Source organism: Chiloscyllium punctatum, chromosome 38 (assembly GCF_047496795.1).
Source record: "Chiloscyllium punctatum isolate Juve2018m chromosome 38, sChiPun1.3, whole genome shotgun sequence".
Taxonomy (NCBI): Eukaryota; Metazoa; Chordata; class Chondrichthyes; order Orectolobiformes; family Hemiscylliidae; genus Chiloscyllium; species Chiloscyllium punctatum.
This window is the reverse complement of record NC_092776.1, coordinates 22,610,899-22,635,045: the sequence shown is the minus strand read 5'-3', so window position 1 is coordinate 22,635,045 and position 24,147 is coordinate 22,610,899. Positions and strand designations below refer to the sequence as shown.

Genomic DNA, 24,147 nt, shown 5'->3' with positions numbered 1-24,147 from the left:
AGAAACTCAGTTGGTCTGGCATGCATATACAGAGAGAAAGTGTTAATGTTTCGAGTCCAATATGACTATTCTTCAGAACTTTTGATGGTAGAAGTAGAAGCGCCTCAGTGCTGTTGATGAATCCATAGAGCAAGCACCAAAAAATTGTGTGAAACTGAAAAGATGGCTATAGTCATGAAGGTTATACCGAAAAAGATGATGAGAATGCAGTGGAAAATAAGCTGTAATTACTGAAGGGGTCATTGTCAAACCTCAGAATACAGACAGTGATGGAAGATGAATGCACAGTGTTTTCCTACACTTATAAACAAAGTTAACTGTGCACTCCAGGATTGGCTGTGTCTACAAAATGTGTTTTCCAGTACTGAAGTTGCTGTGAATCACCTGTAAAAGAATGACTCACAAGCTTGTGTACATGTTAATTTTCTGAACTTAAAACAGCATTGAGCTGAAATCCTGCACTTAGTTGGCTTAACTCATGACTTTTTGAAAAAGGAAGGCTTTTGCTTTTGACAGCTTTGACATCACATAAAAAAATTAGAAAAAATGCTGCAGAAGATTGACTTTTTTGGCAAGTCATAGGTAATGTTTGAGGATATTATGTAAGATGTTGCTTCAGCTCCTGTAGATTTACCAATTGATTTTCTTTTCATCTTTTAAGTGTAAAAAATAAAGCCACAGCTGAAAGAAATTTAACCAAGTTTTATTTTTTAAAAAAGTCTGATGTTCAAATGATTCACAAATTGTAAATTTTAATTTTAAGCAGTGTATTGCAGTGTCTGTTCATTTTCTCAATTTCAGTTTGAAACTGGCCCTTTTCTTTTGCTAACTCTTTCTGGCACACTGTATTAATATAAAATTTCCTCTATTGTCCCTACTGACCACTGAACTTGCCTTCCTGGTCCTCATGTTAATATTGTGAATGGTTCTCTTCAGGTGTTGCTCCCTCCTTCATATCAGTTGCTATTACCTCTCAGAATAACGAACCTTTGGCTCCACTGCCCTTAAATGGTTGTCCTGTTTCCAAACTCTCACTCTTCTCCAAATGTGTTGCCTCTTCCCAAATTCAATGCTGTCTTTCTTGGAACTTCATGCTTCAATTTTTGTCATCAGATTTCCACTCCTGCCACAGTATCGAAACAACTCTTATTAAAGTAACTGATGACATGCTCATGACTGACTGAAGCAGATGTTCACTTGTACACCTTCATGGACATTTACATCTTTTGAACAGTATGGGATCCTAAGAGTCAACTATGTTGTTACTGGTTAAGTTGATCCCAGGCTGAAACAGATTTTGCTTTGGTTTTAGTCAAGTGGTCTCTCACTGAAACATGTTACAGCTTTTGTTTTACCAGTAGAAAAAGTTGTTTATCAAAAGAAATAAGTTTTTGTTCATTCTATATTACCATCAACTTATAACACAGATTTTTCAAACACACAGTATAAGTATAATCTCATTATATCACTAAAATGCCTTAATGTACGTTGAAAACAGTATTTGTATGCTACCCAAAGCACATCTTGTATCTTACCCAAATACACTGTTCATACCGTTCACTCATCAGAATTCCTATTTCTAACACCATGGGAATTTTAACTCATTTGGGATATCTGGTCAGCATGGACAGGTTGGACCAAAGGATCTGTTTCCATGCTGTACATCTCTATGACTCTATGACTAGAACTACTGAAGGTTTCTTCCCGGCAGAGTTTCATTATGCTTTGCTTTAGAATTAGAATTGGATTTTATTGTCAAGTCTACTGAAGTACAGGAGTGCAGTGAAGAGTATACAAAGTCACCATTCTCTGGTGCCATCTTAAAATACAAAATGTAAAACCAGAGTGTAAAAAGTCAAAAGCAAGAGAAGAAAACAATGAACAGAGCTAAAGGAAAAGGAAAACTGCCAGATATTAAGTGTTATCTCCCTGGGCCTAGTCCTGGCCTGGAGTCTTAGTCAGCATCCTCCTGAAATATGCTCCACTGACTGCCTTTGTTACAGCTGTTTCCACCACAGATTGCCAGGAGGATCCACTTCTGTTGCCACTGCTGCTGCACATGCTTGGTAGGCCAGGCCTGCACTTACTGATGGCCCTGCCAAAGAAAGATTTTCTGAGCAAAAGTAATAAAGAAACAAAAAAAGCAAACGCATGCAGACAAGCTCCAGACCAGGAGCCCGAATGCACCACTGCCACTTGGCCGCCATGTTGATAAAAATTCCGGACCGTTCACTGCAGAAGTGGGATCGCTCCTTTTGAATAAGTAATGTTTTCAGGGTTTCATCTTAATATTTCTGGTCTCGGATGAATACTAACTCTATACTCCAATGTAATCTAGTTTCACTATATCCTTCTATTCTCAGGAGCGTTGGTCTATGCTACCAAACTCAAAGGACTTCATAAGACTGTTAAGCAAAAGAAAAAAAAAATCCACTGTAAACCATGGATGTTTCAAGTAAGCTTATAAATTCTGGACAAACCTTGAGAACCCCTTAATTACCATGTTGGGTTGCAAAACAGTTGAAGGTAAATAAAAATCCATTATTCCAAAGCTAGGCTTGTAAAATTGTTTTAAAATACATCAGTGACTACAAAGAAAATTTCAACTTAATAATTAACTTAAAACATACAGCCCATTCCACTAACTTAATTCAAAGCCTAAATTTACAATTAATCTGTCAGTCACAGCTGCACCACCCTCCCCGAGGCGCCTCTGCAGTCATACTGTTGCATGAATCCACAGTCACCTAGTTCCATTCTCATGCCACTAATTGTATCTGGAGTATCAAAATAAAATGGTTTCTTCTCCCTACTCGGACAGAGTTAGCTCTGGTGGATCCCGAGGCCCATCTTTGCAAACCTCTCCCTCTTATTTCTGATCTCCATGCTGCTTTTTGGCAACCTTACCCAGGACCAGATTGTTAGTATTCACAACACACAACTCTCTCTCCACAACCACTGTTGACTTCTCTACAGTTGTTATCAGGTTACTTAGCTGACATTTCAAACTGAATGAGTGGAAATGTCCTCCAATCAAATATTGAGAAGACTGAAACCATTGTTTTTACACGTCCCATGTGGTTATCTAGCAGCAAATTCTACTTGTCACCATGGCAACAGTCAGATTAAATCTGCCTTTAAAACTTTGGTGTTGTATATCACCTGAGGTGAGGTTTTGACTATACACATTGAGACTATTAAAATAGTCTATTCACCTCGAATGTTTCTCCCGTTTCTAGACTTGGCTATTCTATTATGTAATTGGCTAATATCCAACATACGATACCTCTAAACTTGAGATTATTCAAAATGTCTGCCCATTATTTTCTGCACGATGTCCCATTCACTTGTCCTTGTGCTGGCTGACCTGTGTGGGCCTGGCCAAGTAAGGTTTTAATTTTAAAATTCTTTCTTTTCAAATAATTTAATGGTCTTGCACCTCCATCTCTAATCTTCTTTCGCCCTAATAGCCTTCTAAGATAATTTCATTTGTCTAACTCTGCTGTTTTGAGTCTTCCTAATTTTAATTGCTACAGTCATGCCTTTGTTGTCTGCTGACCTAACATCTTCTCCCTAGTTCAGTTACAAATCTTGTTTTTTCTGTGAAACTCATCAGAATGTTTTATGTTAAAACTTCTAAAAAAAATTTATAAAAGGCAAGCAGATTCTTTTTAACAGTTTCTGCTGCAGCTGAAGACATGACCTGTGGAATTCTGATATAATTTGAGAACTCAATGTTTGTGAGAAGATTTGCAGCTTGGGTGCTTGTTGTTGTGGTTCTGTTCGCCGAGCTGGGAATTCGTGTTGCAGACGTTTCGTCCCCTGTCTAGATGACATCCTCAGTGCTTGGGAGCCTCCTGTGAAGCGCTTCTGTGATGATTCCTTCGGTATTTATAGTGGTTTGAATCTGCCGCTTCCGGTTGTCAGTTCCAGCTGTTCGCTGCAGTGGCCGGTATATTGGGTCCAGGTCGATGTGGTTATTGATGGAATCTGTGGATGAGTGCCATGCCTCTAGGAATTCTCTGGCTGTTCTCTGTTTGGCTTGTCCTATAATAGTAGTGTTGTCCCAGTCGAATTCATGTTGCTTGTCATTTGCATGTGTGGCTACTAAGGATAGCTGGTCGTGTCGTTTTGTGGCTAGTTGGCGTTCATGGATGCGGATCGTTAGCTGTCGTCCTGTTTGTCCTATGTAGCATTTTGTGCAGTCCTTGCATGGGATTTTGTACACTACATTGGTTTTGCTCATGCTGGGTATTGGGTCCTTCGTTCTGGTGAGTTGTTGTCTGAGAGTGGCTGTTGGTTTGTGTGCTCTTATGAGCCCTTAGGCATCTGTTGATGAAATTGTGCGGGTATCCATTTTTGGCAAATACATTGTATACAGGAAAGCCACACACCCAGACCAAGTCCTGAACTATGAAAGCAACCACCCCAACACACACAAAAGAAGTTGCATCAAGACACTATTCAAAAGGGCCACAACACACTGCAGTACACCAGAACTGCAAAAAGAGGAAGAACACCAATACAGTGTATTCGCCAAAAACAGATACCCGCGCAATTTCATCAATAGATGCCTAAGGGAAAGACAACGGAACGAGGACATGCTGCAACTCAAAGGACTAGCCACACTACCATACATCAAGAGCAAAGGACTCATAACGGCACACAAACCAACAGCTACTCTCAGACAGCAACTCACCAGAACGAAGGATCCGATACCCAGCATGAGCAAAACCAAGGTAGTGTACAAAATCCGATGCAAGGACTGCACAAAACGCTACATAGGACAAACAGGAAGAGAGCTAATGATCCGCATCCATGAACACCAACTGGCCTCGAAACGACATGACCAGCTATCCTTAGTAGCCACACACGCAGATGACAAGCAACATGAATTCGGCTGAGACAACACTACTATTATAGGACAAGCCAAACAGAGAACAGTCAGGGAATTCCTAGAGGCATGGCACTCATCCACAGATTCAATCAATAAGCACATCGACCTGGACCCAATATACCAACCACTGCAATGGACAGCTGGAACTGCCAACTGGAAATGGCAGATTCAAACCACAAATGCTGGAGGAAAGATCACAGAAGCGCTTGACAGGAGGCTCCCAAGCACTGACGATGTCACCTAGACAGGGGACGAAACATCTGCAACACAAATTCCCAGCTCGGCGAACAGAACCACAACACTAAATGCATATATACCACATTGAATCTAAGCATGCAAACAATCACTACTACAGTCCATGTCAGTCCATTTTTTTTCCCCCACTATCAAACTACCAAAGTTACAAAATCTGATTCATATCCTATTCCACATTTGGAAGGCTGTATTGAGAAGGTGGGATAAGCAACTTATAAGTTGGACTTATTCAGATGATATTGAAAGAAAGAAGAAAATTCATCAAAGTTGTGACAACGCCTCGTGAATTGCATTCTTTCGACTTGCTAGGTGTATAATTTTCAAATTGAATGGCTGCAGTAATAACCTCCATCTAAACAGTGTGAAATCTTTGTCCTAAAATTTCTCCTAAAGCTTTAAGGAGTTATGGTCTGTACATACAATTGTCTCAAGACACATTGCTGACAATATAAATGTTGTAACACCAGCACCAAACTCGCGGTCTCCTCAATTGTAGAATATTTATATTGATGATTATTCAATTTTCTTGAAAAAATACACAGTAGGTTTTTCTAGCACTTGTATTTTTCTAGCACTTGCATTCTTGTAAGAGTACAGCACTGACACCCACATCACTCTTATTGATAATCACCTTGAAAGGCTTAGTGAATTAGGTGTGGCAAACGCTTGGCAGTGGTTAACACAGCTTTCAGGATCCTTTGTCCTGATGAGTTGTCGTCTGAGAGTGGCTGTTGGTTTGTGTGTTGTTTGAGTCCCAGTGGTCATAGTAGTCTGGCTACCAAGTATATGAACAAATCAATGGCACACCCATGGGCTCACCCATCTCTGGACTCATAGCAGAAGTTGTAATGCAAAGACTAGAACAAACAATCCTACTGCAAATTCAACCCAAACTCTGGGTCAGATATGTGGATGACACCTTTGTAATCATTAAAAACATAGAAATAGAAAACACACACCAGATCATCAAACGCCACCCTCACAGGAATCAGATTCACTAGAGAGGGAGAAAAGGACAACTGACTCTCATTCCGAGACGTGATGATACAGAGAACACCGAACGGAGAATTCACCTCAAAGGTATACAGAAAAGCCACACACCCAGACCAAGTCATGAACTACGAAAGCAACCAACTCAACACATACAAAAGAAGTTACATCAAGACACTGTTCAAAAGGGCCACAACACACTGCAGCACACCAGAACTGCAAAAAGAGGAAGAAGAACACCTCTACAATGTATTCGCCAAAAACGGATATTTCTGCAATTTCATCAACAGATGCCTAAGGGAAAGACAATGGAATGAGGACATGCCACAACCCAAAGGACTAGCCACGTTACCATACATCAAGAACATTTCTGAACTGACAGCCAGACTACTACGACCACTAGGACTCATAGTACACAAACCAACAGCCACTGTCAGACAACAACTCACCAGGACAAAGGACCCGATACCTAGCATGAGCAAAACCAAGGTAGTGTACAAAATCCCATGCAAGGACTGCACAAAACACTACATAGGACAAACAGGAAGACAGCTAACGATCCGCATCCATAAACACCAACTAGCCACGAAACGACACGACCAGTAGCCACACACGCAGATGACAAGCAACATGAATTCGACTGGGACAACACTACTATTATAGGACAAGCCAAACAGAGAACAGCCAGGGAATTCCAAGAGGCATGGCACTCATCTGCAGATTCCATCAACAAACACATCGACCTGGACCCAATATACCGGCCACTGCAGCAAACAACCGGAAGTGGCAGAGACAAACCACTATAAATGCTGGAGGAAACAACACAGAAGTGCTTCACAGGAGGCTCCCAAGCACTGAGGATGTCTCCTAGACAGGGAACGAAATGTCTGCGACACAAATTCCCAGCTCGGTGAACAGAACCACAACAATTTGAGAACTATTAAATTTATTTCAGTGGTGTCGATGAATTAATATCATTTTGTTTTGAGAAGCTTAATATTAAGTAAATGTTGCTCATAATCTTGGTTTTGCCTTTGAATGGTATTGTACTTTTCATTTTTAAATGAAACCTTACTCCAATTGTGTCTAGAATTGTACATTATGAAGCAATGTTATGTTTCACAATATTAGCCAGATCTTAGTTACCTTTGTGGTTACTAGACATTCTGGCATTTGTACTTAAATCTCCAGTATCTTGTCATAGAGTCATAGAGATGTGCAGCACGGAAACAGACGTTTCGGTCCAACCTGTCCATGCCGACCAGATATCTCAACCCAATCTAGTCCCACCTGCCAGCACCTGTCCCATATCCCTCCAAACCCTTCCTATTCATATACCCATCCAAATGCCTCTTAAATGTTGCAATTGTACCAGCCTCCACCACTTTCTCTTGCAGCTCATTCCACACACGCACCACTCTCGGTGTGAAAAAGTTGCCCTGTAGGTCTCTCTTAGATTTTTCCCCTCTCACCCTAAACCTATGCTCTCTAATTCTGGACTCCCCGACCCCAGAGAAAAGACTTTGCCTATTTACCGTATCCATGCCCCTAATAATTTTGTAAACCTCTATAAGGTCACCCCTCAGCCTCTGATGCTACAGGGAAAACAGCCCCAGCTTGTTCAACCTCTCCCTATAGCTCAAATCCTCCAACCCTGACAACTTCCTTGTAAATCTTTTCTGAACCCTTTCAAGTTTCACAACATCTTTCCGATAGGAAGGAGACCGGAATTGCATGCAATATTCCAAAAGTGGCCTCACCAATGTCCTGTGCAGTCGCAACATGACCTCCCAACTCCTGTACTCAATACTCTGACCAATATAGGAAAGCATACCAAATGCCGCCTTCACTATCCTATCAATCTGCGACTCCACTTTCAAGGAGCTACAAACCTGCACTTCAAAGTCTTTTTGTTCAGCAACACTCCCTAGGACCTTACCATAAAGTGTGTATAATTCCTGCTAAGATTTGCTTTCCCAAAATGCAGCACCTCTCATTTATCTGAATTAAACTCCATCTGTCATTTAGCCCATTTGGCCCATCTGGTCAAGATCCCATTGTAATCTGAGGCAACCCTCTTTGCTGTCCACTACACCTCTAATTTTGGTGTAATCTGCAAACTTATTAACTGTATCTCTTATGCTCACATCCAAATCATTTATATACATGACAAAAAGTAGAGGACCCAGCACCAATCCTTGTGGCACTCCACTGGTCACAGGCCTCCAGTCTGAAAAACAACCCTCCACCACCACCGTCTATCTTCTACCTTTTAAGCCAGTTCTGTATCCAAATGGCTAGTTCTCCCTGTATTCCATGAGATCTAACCTTGTTGAATGCCTTACTGAAATCCATATGGATCACATCTACCTTTCTGCCCTCATCAATCCTCTTAGTTACTTCTTCAAAAAACTCAATCTTTGTGAGACATGATTTCCCACGCACAAAGCCATATTGACTATCCCTAATCAGTCCTTGCCTTTCTAAATACATGTACATCCTGTCCCTTGGGATTTTCGAGTTGTATGTCTTTGTAAGTGCACTCAGTACGTTTGCTTCTAAATGGCTGCATGGCCCAGCTGTCGGTATTTGTAATTAGATATGATAAATTATATGGCTCAAATTTTCTGGAACCCATTTTATGGTGGTTTACACACTAACATCAAGATGATCTGTCATTGGCAACGTGCCGAAAATTTGCACCTTTCACAAGCTGTATTCCCTGCAATTTATTCTCTTCCATGTGGTCGTCCTGAAGTCTGTGTGGGCAATGACTTCTGGTAACAAATCTGCATTGGCAAATTAATTGCTGAGTGCTTACTTTCGAGATGTTGGCTATATATCAGTTAGCTGAGTAAAACTTCAGTGTGACCATTGGGAACCCGAAGAAACATGCTGAATATCATATCAGCTGATGCAATGAACAAATAATGCATTGAGTAGAGAATGTACGTTTAAATGGATTTCCATAAAGTTAGGATGAAAAACTGTGACTTGAAACTTGTGCATTCATCTGAACACAGATTTAAGTCTGTTACTGTTCACTATTTGCAGTGCAGCTGTCTTTAAGTTTTGTGCAAGAGTTCCCATTTAAACTGATCCTTCAGGGAAATACTTAAATCTCTCAGCCAGAGAGGGAAAAAGAAGAAAAAAAAGATTAGTTGCAAACAAGCCTTTTTGCTCAAAAGCAAAATACAGCAGGTGCTGGAAATCTGCAAGAAAAGAAGCCAATGTTGGAAATACTAATCAGATTTGATTGCATGACATTGCCATACTGCGCAGAAAGAGACCCTTCGGTCCAACTCATCCATGCCAGCCAAGTTTCCTAAACTAAATAGCCCCATTTGGGCCAAATGCAGACATATCCTTCTAAACCTGTCCTGCTTGTGGATCTGTCTTTTGGAGGTTGTTACTGTACCTGCACCTACTACTTTCCACATACAAACCACCATCTGCAAAAAATTTCCTCCTCTGGTCCCTTTTAAATCTTTTTCCACTTACCTTAACATTATGCCATCTAGCCTTAACCCTCTGGGAAGAAAACCTTTTGCTAGTCACCTTATCCAAGTCCCTCATGATTTTATAAACCTCTCTAATGTCCCTCCTCAACCTCCTATGTTCCAGTGAAAAAAGTCCCAGCTTATCTGGCTTCTCCTTTATAAATTAAACTCTCCCATCCTTGTAACATCCTTGTACATCTTTTCTGCACTCCCTCCAATTTAATAATAACCTCCCTATGACAGAGTGACCAGAACTGTACACAGTACTCCAAAAGTGGCCTCACTAAAATTCTGTGCAACCTCAACATGGTGTCCCAACTCCGATATTCAGTGACGAGGAGTAAGGGAGGACTGCAGTTGCTGGAGATCAGAGTCGAAAGGTGCGGTGCTGGAAAATTACAGCAGGTCAGGCAGCATCCCGACGTTTCTGGCATAAGCCCTTCAGGAATGAGGGGTGGGGAGCAAGGTGGCTGAAAAGAAATTGGGGTGGGGCTAGGAGGAAGGTAGCTGAGAAGGCGATAGGTAGGTGCAGGTGGGGGGGGGGGGGGGGGATGATCGGTTGGTGGGGAGGGTGGAGTGGCTAGGCGGGAAGAAAGATGGACAGGTGAAGAGGACGGTGCCGAGTTGGAGGCTTGGATCTGGAATGAGGTGAGGGAATGGGAGATTTGGAAACTAGTGAGGTCAATGTTGATGCCGTGTGGTTGAAGGGTCATCAGGTGACTTGGAGTTGGTGGAGCGTTTCAGGGAACATCTCTGGGTCAGATCACCAAACAACCCCACTGCCCTGTGACTGACCATGTCAACTCTCCCTCCCATTCCATGAAGGACATTGCAAGTTCTGGGTTGCCACCACCAAATCCAAGCCACCCAACGACTGGAGGAAGAATGCCTCATCTTTTGCCTCAGAACCCTTTAACTACACACCATCAACATCGACTTCACTGGTTTCCAAATCTGCCCCTCTCCCCATTCCAGATCCAATCTTCCAATTTGGCACCACCATCTTGACCTGTCCTAAACCTCCCCCACCCCCACCCCTGCCCACCCCCCAGATTTCCTGAAGAAGGTAATGGTAGGGTTCTTAGTCAGGTGGAGGAACCGAGGGATCTTGGGGTCTATGTACATAGATCTTTGAAAGTTGCCACTCAGGTGGATAGAGTTTGTAAGAAGGCCTATGGTGTATTATCGTTCATTAGCAGAGGGATTGAATTCCAGAGTCGTGAAGTGATGTTGCAGCTGTACAGGACTTTGGTTAGGCCACGTTTGGAGTACTGTGTGCAGTTCTGGTCGCCTCACTTTAGGAAAGATGTGGAAGCTTTGGAGAGGGTGCAGAGAAGATTTACCAGGATGTTGCCTGGAATGGAGAATAGGTCATACGAGGATAGGTTGAGAGTTCTCGGCCTTTTCTCGTTGGAACGGCGAAGGATGAGGGGTGACTTGATAGAGGTTTATAAGATGATCAGAGGAATAGATAGAGGAGACAGTCAGAGACTTTCCCCCCCGGGTACAACAGAGTGTTACAAAGGGACATAAATTTAAGGCGAAGGGTGGAAGGTATAGGGGAGATGTCAGGGGTGGGTTCTTTACCCAGAGAGTGGTGGGGGCATGGAATGTGCTGCCCGTGGGAGTGGTAGCGTCAGAATCATTGGCGACCTTTAAGCGGCATTTGGATAGGTACATGGATGGGTGCTTAATCTAGGATAGAAGTTCGGCACAACATCGTGGGCCGAAAGGCCTGTTCTGTGCTGTATTGTTCTATGTTCTATACTAAAACATCATCTCTCCTGCTCCTCGGATGTTGCCTGACCTGCTGTGTTTTTCCAGTGCCACACGTTTTGACTCTGATTCTGAGCAATGAAAGCAAATGTGCCAAATTATTTCATTGTCACCCTGCCTACCTATGATGCAATTTCAAAGAACTGTATACCTGAACCCTTGGGTCTGTCTGTTCCACTACACACCCCATGCCCCTACCATTAACTGGAGAAGTCCTGCCCTGATTTGCCTTCCCAAAATGCAACACCTTGCATTTATCTAAGTTAAACTCCATCCGCCATTCTGACCCATTGGCCTATCTGATCACCTGTAACCTTAGGTAACCTTCCTCACTGTCTACTATGCCACCATTTTTGGTATCATCTAAGAACTTATTAATCATACTTTTTTTTCCTCCTTCCACATCATTTTATGTAAATGATAACCCATAATGGACCCAGCACCTATCCTTGTGGAATGTCTCTGGTCAAAGGCCTCGAGACCATAAAACAATCCTCCACCAGCACCCTCTGATTCTGAGTGTCAAGCCAGTTTTGTATCCAATTGATCATTGTCCCTGCATCCCATGTGATCTGACCTTACTAATTAGTCTACAATGTAGAACCTTGTCAAAGCCATTGCTAAAGTCCATGTAGACAACATGTACCACTCTGTCCTCATTAGTTTTCTTGTTCACATCCTCAAAAAGACTCCAGTCAAGTTTGTGAGACATGATTTTCCATACGTAAAGCCATATTGATGATCCCTAATCAGTCTTGCCTCTCCAAACACATGCAAATTCTATCTCCCAGAATTCCCTCCAACAGCTGTCAGACTCACTGGTCTATGGTTCCCAGGCTTCTCTTTGTGGCCTTTCTTAAATAAAGGCACAACGTTAGCCATCGTCCAGTCTTCTAGCACCTCACCTCTGGCTATAAGATGATACAAATATCTCTGCTAGGGGCCCCACAATGTCTGAGAATACACTTGATTAGGTCTTTAAGATTTATCTACCTTTAAGACCTCCAGCATCAATTGTTTCGTAATATGGACTGTTTTCAAGACATCAATATTTATTTCCCCGAGTTCCCTCGCTTCCATTTCTTTCTCCACATTAAATACTGAAATGAAATATTTGTTTTAGAATCCCTCCCATCTCCTGCAGTTTCATAAATAGATTACTTCATTGACCTTTAAGGGATTCTATTCTGTCCCTGTTTGTTGTAGGTAAGCAATTTTTGTTTGTCTTTAGCCAATGGCAAAAAAGAATTTACTTGCAATAAAGTTTGCAAGTTTCGAGAAGATTTGCTCAGGTTGAGGTTTTGGATGTAGGTTTGCTGGCTGAGCTAGAAGGTTCGTTTTCAGATGTTTCCTCATTCTTCTAGATAACATCATCAGTGAGCCTCTGGATGAACCACTGGTGCTATGGCCTGCTTTTTATTTGTGTTTAGGTTTCCTTGGGTTGGTGATGTCATTTCTTATTCCTTTTTCTCAGGTGATGGTAAATGGATCCATATCTATGTGTTTGTTGACAGAATTCCAGTTGGCATGCCCTACTTCTAGGAATTCTCCAGCGTGTTTCTGTTTGGCTTGTGCTAGGATGAATGTGTTGTCCCAGTTGAAGTGGTGTCCTTCCTCATCCGTATGTAAAGAATCTAGTGAGAGTGGGTCATGTCTTTTTGTAGCTAGTCAATGTGCATATGTTCTGCTGGCTAGTTTTCTGCTTATTTGGCCAATGTAGTGTTTGTTACAGTTCTTGCAAGGTATTTTGTAGATGGCATTAATTTTGCCTGCTCGACAACTGTAACAAACACTACATTGGACAAACAGGTAGAAAACTAGCCAGCAGAAGACATGAACATCAACTAGCCACAAAAAAGACATTACCCCCTCTCACTAGTACCTTTACATACAGATGAGGAAGGACACCACTTCAACTGGTACAACATATTCACCCTTGGACGAGCCAAATAGTCACGCGTGAGAATTCCTCGAAGCATGGCATTCCAACTGGAACTCTATCAACAAACACATTGACTTGGATTCCATTTACCACCCCCTGAGAAAAGAGCAGGAAATGACATCTGAAAATGAACCTTTTAGCTCAGCAAGTGAACTTACATCCGCAATAAAGTTATTTACTTGTTAAGTACAGAAACCTGGTGAATGTTTTCTTTTAGCCTGCATTTGTGGTCAGCTGAATTGGAGACTTAGGGTGGTTTAGTTTTTTTCATATTTGTAATGACTGGGAATAGTGGTGCTTCATTTCCAGGGTATTGCCACAGTGAGTCATCCACTGTTTTGAGAATATGCAAAGGTGGTGTTTATCAACACCGGACTGCCCAATTTGCCTATGCATGTACAAGCCTCAGGAGCCATGTGTACGTGATTGTTTGTCCCTGCATCTGCCAACATGCTTGCACAGAAGACACCAGATGGCCTTGTGGAGTGAAGCAGTTAATGTTTCAGATCTAAAGATTAACTCTTGTGTCCACAGACACTTTGATTTGACTGTTTCCAAATTTTTGAGCTATTGAGGTGGTTTGGACTTTATTTTCCTATGGAAAATAGGCCTGTAGTTTTGAAAATTACACTGAATTAGTGCAATCAACAGTAAACATTACACCCAACAATATATATTTAACATAGTAAAGAGACCCAAGGTTCTTCACAGAAGTACAAAGAATGCAGTCTCAAAGACAAAGAGATGGTTGAACAAATCCTAGCTCAAAGTAGGTTCTCAGCAAAACCTTAAAGGAAATCTTTGAGTAGGCAAAAGGTTCACAAGAGTTTTCAATATGGAATGAAAATGACTGAAGGCATGGCCAGCAAGGCTGAAGTCAAAGTTGGTGACAGAAAGACAGGAACTTAGTTTTCAAAACTTTGGGGAGGAGAACGTTTGTAGTTGCTGGTGGATGATTGTTGTAGAGCTAGAGGAAGTTAGAGGCATGTCAAAGAGATGTATAGCATAGAAACAGACACTTTGGTGTAACTCATCCTTGCCGACCAGATATCCTATATTAATTTAGTTTATTTCCATTTGCCAGCATTTGGCCCGTATCCCTCTCTACCCTTCCTATTCATGTACCCATCCACTTGAGTTTTAAATGTTGTAATTGTACCAGCCTCCACCACTACTTCTGGCAGCTCATTCCATGCAGGCTCTGCCCTTTGTGTGAAAAGGTGGCCCCTTAGGCCTCTTTTAAATCTTTCTCCTCTTACTCTAAACCTATACCATCTAGTTCTAAACTCCCCCATCCCAGAAAAGACTTTCTCTGTTTATCCTATCCATGCCCCTCATGATTTTGTAAACCTCTATAAGGTCACGCCTCAGCCTCCAAAGCTCCAGGGAAAGCAGCCCACAGCATATTCAGCCTCTTCCCTCATGCTCAAACTGTCCAACCCTGGCAACATCCTTGTGAATCTTTTGTGAACCCTTTCAAGTTTCACAACATCTTTCTGATAGGAAGGAGACCAGAATTGCGTGCAATATTCCAACAGTGGCCTAACCAATGTCCTGTACAGCTGCAACATGACCTTCCAACTCCTATACTCAATGCTCTGACCAATAACGGAAAGATAACTAAACACCACCTTCACTTTCCTATCGACCTGAGACTCCACTTTTAAGCAACGATGAACCTGCACTCCAAGGTCTCTTTGTTCAGCAACACTCCCCAGGACCTTACCGTTAAGTGTATAAGTCCTGCTCTGATTTGCCTTTCCAAAATACAGCACTTCACATGTATCTAAATTAAACTCCATCTGCCACTCCTTGGCTCAATGGCCCATTTGATCAAGATCTTGTACTCTGAGGTAACCTTCTTTGCTGTCCACTACACCTCTAATTTTGGTGTCATCTGCAAATTTACTAACCGTACCTCCGATACAAATCACTTATGTAAATGACAAAGAGTAGTGGACCCAGCCTGATCCTTGTGGCACACCACTGGTCACAGGCCTTCAGTCTGAAAAGCAACCTTCCAACACCATCCTCTCTTCTACCTTCGAGCCAGTTCTGTATCCAAAGGGCTAGTTCTCTCTGTATTAGATGTGATCTAACCTCGCTCATCAGTCTACCATGAGGAAGCTTGTCAAATGCCAAACTGAGAGTCCATTATAGATCACGTCCACTGCTCTGCCCCCGTTAATCGTCTTCATTACTTCTTCAAAAAGCTCTATCAAGTTAGTTATACATGATTTCCCACACACAAAGCCATTTTGTCTGTCCCTACTCAGTCCTTGTCTATACAAGTGCATGTAAATCTTATCCCTCAGGATTTCCACCACCGTCAGGCTCACCAGTCTATAGTTCACTGGCTTTTCCTTTACAACCTTTCTTCAATAGTGGCATCAAGTTAGCCACCCTCCAGTCTTCCGCTACCTCACCTGTGACTTCTGATGATCCAGATATCTCAGTAAGGGGCTCAGCAATCACTTCCTTAGCTCCCCACTGAGTTCTCGGGTACACCTGATCAGGTCCTGGGGATTTATTGACTTCTATTATTTCAAGACATCCAGCACCACCACGTATATAATATGAACATTTTCAAGATATCACCGTCTATTTCCATGCATTCTGTATCTTCCATGTCCTTCTCCACTGTAAACACTGCAAATACACATTTAGTATCTCCCCCATCTTCTGCAGTTCCACACATTGGCTGCCTTGCTGATCTTTGAGGGGTCCTGTTCTCTCCCTAGTTACCCTTTTATCCTTCATGTACTTATAAAATCCCTTTGGATTCACCTTAACCCTGTTTGCCAAAGCTAATTCATATCCCCTTTCTGCCATCCTGATTTGAACATTTAGAAATTTTTGTAGGATTGTTGGAATATGGAATACTTTGTGAAGTTAAACTTATATAAATTTTGAGTATCATATTGTATTATGGGAAGGGAGCAGCACATTGGAATAACACTTTGGATTGCTGTAACATGTGATGGGCTAACTGGCTGCCTACACGAGTGATTTAAAAAAAAAAGTTTCTGACTATATTAGTCTTATTTCAATTTGTGTGCCACATTACTTGAGAGATTGAGCAAGGCAAAAGTGGGATGTGTGATGGCTAACCCGATAATGAGATGTACTTGTGGCTTAAAACTATTTTTGTAGTTTATTCTTCAATCCTAATTGGTGTATTATTGTTACTGAGCATTAGTCATGAATTTGATCAGCGTTCTATATTGGAGCAAACTTTTTCTTTCTTTGAGCAGCAGTTGTAATACAAATAATTTAAATGTGTATATTATGATTGTAATAAATTGCTTGATTAGTTTTATTGCAGCTATTCCAAATCATTTTGTACCTTCAGCTAAAAATACTTATGTAACAATGTTGTCTTTGTGAGGAGCAATGCATTGTTCACAATTGTACTGTTACATATTCTGGAGTGTCTTGTGCACTAAATATATTTTCACAGGTTTTCATCTTTCTTTAAGGATTAATTCCTGCCCAAACAATTGCTCAGGCCATGGAAAGTGCGTGACTGGAAATAGTGGCAGGGTGTTCTGTGAATGTGATGAATATTGGAAAGGCGAAGCTTGTGACATTCCATATTGTAAGGACAACTGTGGAAGCCCAGATCATGGTTACTGTGACCTAACTGGAGAGAAACTCTGTGTCTGTAATGACAGCTGGCAAGGTAAGTTGGTTGATTTTAACTGCAACTTTAATATGAAATGTATAAATGACACACAAGCTACTGACCCAGGCAATCAATACCGTTCAGCATCAGGAAAAAATGTTATTTGCAGTGAAACTTAGCTGCACATGGAATAAGTGAAGTAACTAGTACAGCTGCTTTTAAGGGAAATTTGATGGAACATTGGGGCTGGAAGAATGGAAGAGATAGACATTGAAGAAATAAGGTGAGAGGAGATGTATGAAGCATAAAGATTGGTCTAGAATTGTTGAGCTGGTTGTGGTCTCTCTGTAAAAAAAAACTGTCCTTCTAGATAATCATGGTTACTTATGTTACATCATATAACATGACCTTGTCCTGTTTGAAAGCACAAAGTTCTTGGCTAAGGCCAAAATATACTATGGATTTACTTTCCCTTTGCTTTTATGTCACTCAAATGTTCCTCATCAGCATTACTAAATATAATACAATCAGATTGAGACAGAAATTCAATCTGTTCGGACACGTGCCAGAAATGGTCTTGTCTTTCGTCTCTCCTAAATGGTTGATGTTTTCCTTTCGCATATGAATGTAGCTAGATCAATGCAGCAGATGTTGGCTCAGCAACAAGTATGTGCTGTTTTGGAATGCTCCGAGTTGGCAGCTTTGTCCTACCGCTAGGTGTCTTGGATATGTTTGAGGCAGGATTGATAGAAACTGCTTAACCTTTGCTCCTGCCAAGCTTGTCCAGGTCTCGACAAGAGACTTAACTGTAGTTTTTTATAATGAGTTGATGTCAGTGTCAAGTGTCATATTGATAGTGATTTGAACAATGAAGCTGTACCAAACATTTCTAGCATCCTTCACTGCTGATAGATGCTGATATGACAATATCTTGAGATCATGACTTTTCTCTTCCTGATGCTGCTTAAACTTAATTCTCTACAGGCTTCAAAGTCCTCTTATTTACCACTACTGTTGTTCCTCTGTTTGGAATATTAGCCCTGCATCGTCAAAGCAAGTTTTGGAACTTGGGCGAGCAAGGTGTATGACTTGCTCTTAGTTCTAGTATTTAAGTAGACACCTTGTATTAGTGACCCGAAGGAATGTGATAGCACCAAAGAATATTAATATCAGATATGTGTTTGGATGCCACTGTAGATTTATATTTTGATGTCATCCTGTCATGGTTGACCTTAGCAAACGTCTTGTGTAGAGGGATGACATTGAGCAACAGTTCTCTTCATTTTAAGTAGACTGTTTTCAAATGATCTAATGTCTTGTTGAGATCAGTATAGCATTGTAGCGGCTTCCTTTTGTTGGTGTGATATTATACACTTTAGAACTTCAACTGTTCATGGACTGAATGAATCGACAAAAAAAAGTTTATACATGGAAAGCAGCAGCAGTAACTGTCTGGAATAACCTGTCAAGACAAGGACAAACTTATACAGGAATTGAAATTAGCCACATCTGGGGAAAAAAGGGAGTTGAAACTACATGAACAAAACTGTTTTGACATCTGCTTAATAACTGAATGAATGTTTTATGTTACAAGGACAACTGATTGGCCTGCAGAGGAAGTTAAGTAGTTAATTGTAGGAAACTGTTTTCAAACAGTCAGTTAATTAAATAGACAAGCTACTTCTAATAAGAAGACGAGCTGCAAACTTGCAGGAATTTGGATTAAAGGACTTTTAAAATAATCAATAATATTACACACACAGATTTTTGTCCTTCAGATCCAAGCACTGAATATCAGAACTCCCCCTTCAGCAGAACTTCGGAGAGCAACACAGCATAGGGATCAAACACTGGACGCTTCCAGAGACAAAGACTGACTGACTTGTGGTCAAGCTCCACCGTTAATTGCGTAATAGCCAAGTTGGGTTGTGAGGCTTGGAATGATAGTGGCTTTAGGAGGCGTATATTGTCTTTTTTTAATGGAGAGAGGTTGAGACAGAGGTGCAGTGTTTTTTTTTCCCAAGCCAATAAAGCAAACAGCTTGTGGGAGTCCTTGGAGTTTCTTTCAATGTTGAAAGAATAGAAGCAACATGAATGAGTGGGGTCAAGATCATACAAAACCAGCATTTTAGTTTCAGCTTTCAAAAACTGTTTAGAAGCTGCTGTACATCTCCTTCCTTCAGTATGATACATGAATGCTTTCGTTCTCTGTTGTGCACCCTCACCCTCTTTCTTTCTTTCTTTCTGTCTGTCTCTGTCTGTCTCTCTGCCTCTCTTTCTGTCTGCCTCTCTTTCTGTCTGCCTCTCTTTCTGTCTGCCTCTCTTTCTGTCTGCCTCTCTTTCTGTCTGCCTCTCTTTCTGTCTGCCTCTCTTTCTGTCTGCCTCTCTCCCTCTGTCTGCCTCTCTCCCTCTGTCCGCCTCTCTCCCTCTGTCCGCCTCTCTCCCTCTGTCCGCCTCTCTCCCTCTGTCCGCCTCTCTCCCTCTGTCCGCCTCTCTCCCTCTGTCCGCCTCTCTCCCTCTGTCCGCCTCTCTCCCTCTGTCGCTTATTCTCTCTTTACCATTACAATTATTATTCCAATTCTTTCTTTTGTTTGTATTTTAACTATAGAGTCAGAGATGTACAGCATGGAAACAGACCCTTCGGTCTAACTTGTCCATGCCGATCAGATAACCCAACCCAATCTAGTCCCATCTGCCAGCACCTGGCCCATATCCCTCAACCCATCCTAATGTCTTTTAAATGTTGCAATTGTACCAGCCTCCTCCACTTCCTCTGGCAGCTCAGTCCATAAACTTACCACCCTCTTTGTGAAAAAGTTGCCCCTTAGGTCTCTTTTATATCTTGCCCCTCTCACCCTAAACCTATGCTCTCTAGTTCTGGACTTCCCGACCCCAAGGAAAAGACTTTGTCTATTTATCCTATCCATGCCCCTCATAATTTTGTAAACCTCTATAAGGTCACCCCTCAGTCTCCGATGCTTCAGCCTCTCCCTATAGCTCAAATCCTCCAACCCTGACAACATCCTTGTAAATCTTTTCTGAAACCTGTCAAGTTTCACAACACCTTTCTGATAGGAAGGAGAACGGAATTGCACTCAATATTCCAACAGTGGCCGAACCAATGTCTTGTGCAGCCACACCATAATCTCCCAACTCCTGTGCTCAATACTCTGACCGATAAAGGAAAGCATACCAAACATCTCCTTCACTATCCTATCTACCTGCGACTCCACTTTCAAGGAGCTACAAACCAACACTCCAAGGTCTCTTTGTTCAGCAACACTCCTGAGGACCTTACTGTTAAGTGTATAAGTCCTGCTAAGATTTGCTTTCCCAAAATGTAGCACCTCTCATTTATCAGAATTAAACTTCATCTGCCACTTCTCAGCCCATTGGCCCATCTGGTCAAGATCCTGTTGCAATCTGAGGTAACCCTCTTTGCTGTCCACTACACCACTAATTTTGGTGTCATCTGCAAACTTCCTAACTGTACCTCTTATGCTCGCATCCAAATCTTTTACACAAATGACAAAAAGTAGAGGGCCCAGCACTGGTCTTTGTGGCACTCCACTGGTCACAGACCTCCAGTCTGAAAAACAACACTCCACCAACATCCTCTGTCTTCTACCATTGAGCCAGTTCTGTATCCAAATGGCTAGTTCTCCCTGTATTCCGTGAGATCTAACCTTGCTAATCAGTCTCCCATGGGGAACATTGTTGAGTGGCTTACTGAAGTCCATTTAGGTCAGATCTACTGCTCTGCCTTCATCAATCCTCTTTGTTGTTTCTTCAAAAAACTCAATCAAGTTTGTGAGACATGATTTCCCACGCGCAAAGCTATGTTGACTATCCCTAATCAGTCCTTGTCTTTCCAAATATATATATGTCCTGTCCCTCAGGATTCCCTCCAACAACTTGCCCACCACCGACATCAGGCTCACTGGTCTATAGTTCCCTGGCTTGTCCTTCTCACTCTTCTTAAACAGTGGCACCATGTTAGCCAACTTCCAGTCTTCCAGCACCTCACCTGTGACTATCGATGATACAAATATCTCAGTAAGAGGCCCAGCAATCACTTATCTAGCTTCCTACGGACTTCTAAAGTACATCTGATCAGGTCCTGGGGATTTATCCACCTTTATGTGTTTCAAGACATCCAGCACTTGCGCCTCTGTAATATGGACATTTTTCAAGGTGTCACCATTTATTTCCCTACATTCTATATCTTCCATATCCTTTTCCATAGTAAATACTAATGCAAAATACTCATTTTATTTACTGCTTGGTAAGGGTGGTAATGGCCTACTTGTACTATCGCTGCACTGTTAATCCAGGGACTCAGTTAATGTTCTGAGGGCTCAGGTTCAAATCCTGACTTGGTGGATAGATTCTATAAAAATTTGGAATTGAGAGAAGCCATTGTTAATTGTTGGCAAAAAGAGAGTGGGTGGCACAGTGGCTCAGTGGTTAGCACTGTTGCCTCACAGCGCCAGGGACCCGGGTTCAATTCCCGCCTCTGGCAACTGTCTGTGTTTGCATGTTCTCCCATGTCTGCGTGGGTTTCTGGCTGCTCCAATTTCCTCCCAGAGTCCAAAGATGTGCAGGTTAGGTGAATTGGCCATGCTAAATTGCCTGTAGCATTAGGTGCATTAGTCAGGGGTAAATGTAGGGGAATGGGTCTAAGTGGGTTGCTCTTCGGAGGGTCAGTTTCCACACTGTAGGGAATCTATCTATCTACCTAATGTATTTGCAAAAACCCTTTGGATTCTTCTTAATTCTATTTGCCAAAGCTATCTCCTGCCCCTTTTTTTGCCCTCCTGATTTCCCTCTTAAGTATACTCCTACTTTCTTTATACTCTTCTAAGGATTCACTCGGTCTATCCTGTCTGTACCTGACATATGCTTCCTCCTTTTTGTTAACCAAACCCTCAATTTCTTTCGTCATCCAGCATTTCCTATACCTACCAGACTTTCCTTTAACCCTGACAGGAATATATTTTCTCTGGATTTTCGTTATCTCATTTCTTTAGGCTTTCCATTTTCTAGCCGTCCCTTTACCTGCAAACATCTGCCCTAATCAGCTTTTGAAAGTTCTTGCCTCATCCTATCAAAATTGGCCTTTCTCCAATTTAGAATTTCAACTTTTAAATCGGATCTATCCTTTTCCATCGCTATTTTAAATCTGATAGAATTATGGTCACTGGCCCCAAAGTACTCCCCCACTGACACCTCAGTCACCTGCCCTACCAAGTTTTGCACCTTCTCTAGTAGGTACATCCACATATTGGATCTGAAAATTGTCTTGAATGCACTTAACAAATTCCCCTCCATCTAAACCCTTAACACTGTAGCAGTCCCAGTCTATGTTTGGAAAGTTAAAATCCCCTACCATAACCACCCTATTATTCTTACAGATGGCTGAGGTCTCCTTACAAGTTTGTTTCTCAATTTCCCTTTGACTATTGGGGTGTCGATAATACAATCCCAGTAAGGTGATCATCCCTTTCTTATTTCTCAGTTACACCCAAATAACTTCCCTGGATGTATTTCCAGGAATATCCTCCCTCAGCACAACTGTAATGCTATGCCTTATCAAAAATGCCACTCCCCCTCCTCTCTTGCCTCCCTTCTATCCTTCCGGTAGCATTTGTATCCTGGAACATTAAGCTGCCAGTCCTGCCCATCCCTGAGCCATGTTTCTGTAATTGCTATGAAATATCTCTTACCTTTCCAGGAGTTAACCCATCTATGTGACTGTATCTGAGACTTTTCCCCCCTTCCTTTAACTGTCATCCATCACATACTGTTGCTGTTGCAAATTCCTCATTGCTTCTAACCGTCTCTCCAACCGATTCATTCGATCTGATAAGATTCGCAAGCAACAATAGTGTGTTTTGCTGCTAGTTTGACCAATCGAATTGAGTCTGGAACACACTGCCTTATGATTGCGTTTGAAAATCAGAAAAAGTTCGTGTCTAGGCTATCGTCATATATTTTTGAGGGGATCCATTCTTTTAGTACTTTATTATTTGGGTGATTTCTTAAGTAGCAGAATTAAAAAACTTATGAATTACCCTTAACACTCGTATTGTTCTTGCACCAGCTGGACTAAAGAGTTTAATTTGTACATTCTCCAGTTCTGAAACTGGAGTTTCAGGTTGATGTATTTCGCAAAGACCTGCAGTCTAATGAGGAACATGGGGCACATATGTTTCCTAGCAGAAAGACATTGCTATTGTAGTCTTTGATCTGCATAGTCACATATCCTGGGATCTGTCAGCTTCATCCAGCAGGACAAAAATTTGAGGAGATGCTGGAAGATTGCCAGTTCCTGTGTTTCAGGAGCTCAGATAAAATAGTCTCATTGCCATGATGGCAAGCAAGCAAGTGACTTGACTAAACTGTTCCACTGTGGCTTCAATATCCAGCTTTGTTGAGATTCACAGACTTCATTTTGTTAGCGCGGCTCATGGTTGTAGTCCATGCTCCACAGTGGTTTTCAGCAGTTGGTGGTGACCTCCCCAGCTTTGTTTTAAACGAAATATTCTTTTCTGCTGATAGATTTATCACCTGTTGATTTTTGTACATGCATTTGACATTTCTTGTGTTCAATAGAATCTGCATAATCTGACAGAGTTCTAACCTATAATTGATGCAATGCCTAGCCATCCCTACAAAGACTAGGCACACAAACTTTACACAAACTCTGGCAGATAAAATGTGAGCAAAGTATAAGCTTTTCCATAAAGAACCTTTTTCCTTTCTAGTGATAGAACCTTACACAAATGATTAATAATGTATTCTCCAACTGTGTCTCAAATCGATCAGGGCTAGCTAATAACAATTAGTTTTTGTGATGTATGCTCTGTTCTTCCCTGCAAAGAAAGGCCAGTTCTGCAAGGAGTTTGACATTGCTATCAGCATAATTCTTCAGTCAAGAGTATAATTGTCTACTTGATCATTTTTCTGTGCAAGAATGGGCATGGGTCTTAATGCAAGACATTCCCCATCAGGGCCTGGGAATTCTAAAAACTGACAAAAGCTATCTAACCTTTTGCTATTACCAAGAGCTTTGTATAACTCTCACCTCCTTTCAGAATAAAGCAAATAAGTGTCCTGAGCACATTGAAGATGAGACATTGGGACGAGCTGGATCATTTGC

At 41.7% G+C, this 24,147-nt stretch overlaps 1 protein-coding gene across 3 annotated transcripts in view; it reads left to right on the top strand.

Moving 5' to 3' along the window:
- Positions 1–24,147, top strand: part of atrnl1b (attractin-like 1b) — a 928,830-nt gene that overhangs the window by 38,943 nt on the left and 865,740 nt on the right. For all 3 annotated transcript variants that reach the window (XM_072557357.1, XM_072557356.1, XM_072557358.1), the window contains exon 5: positions 16,840–17,042. In XM_072557357.1, the coding sequence (XP_072413458.1) occupies positions 16,840–17,042 (203 nt within the window). The remainder of the gene's footprint in view (positions 1–16,839; positions 17,043–24,147) is intronic.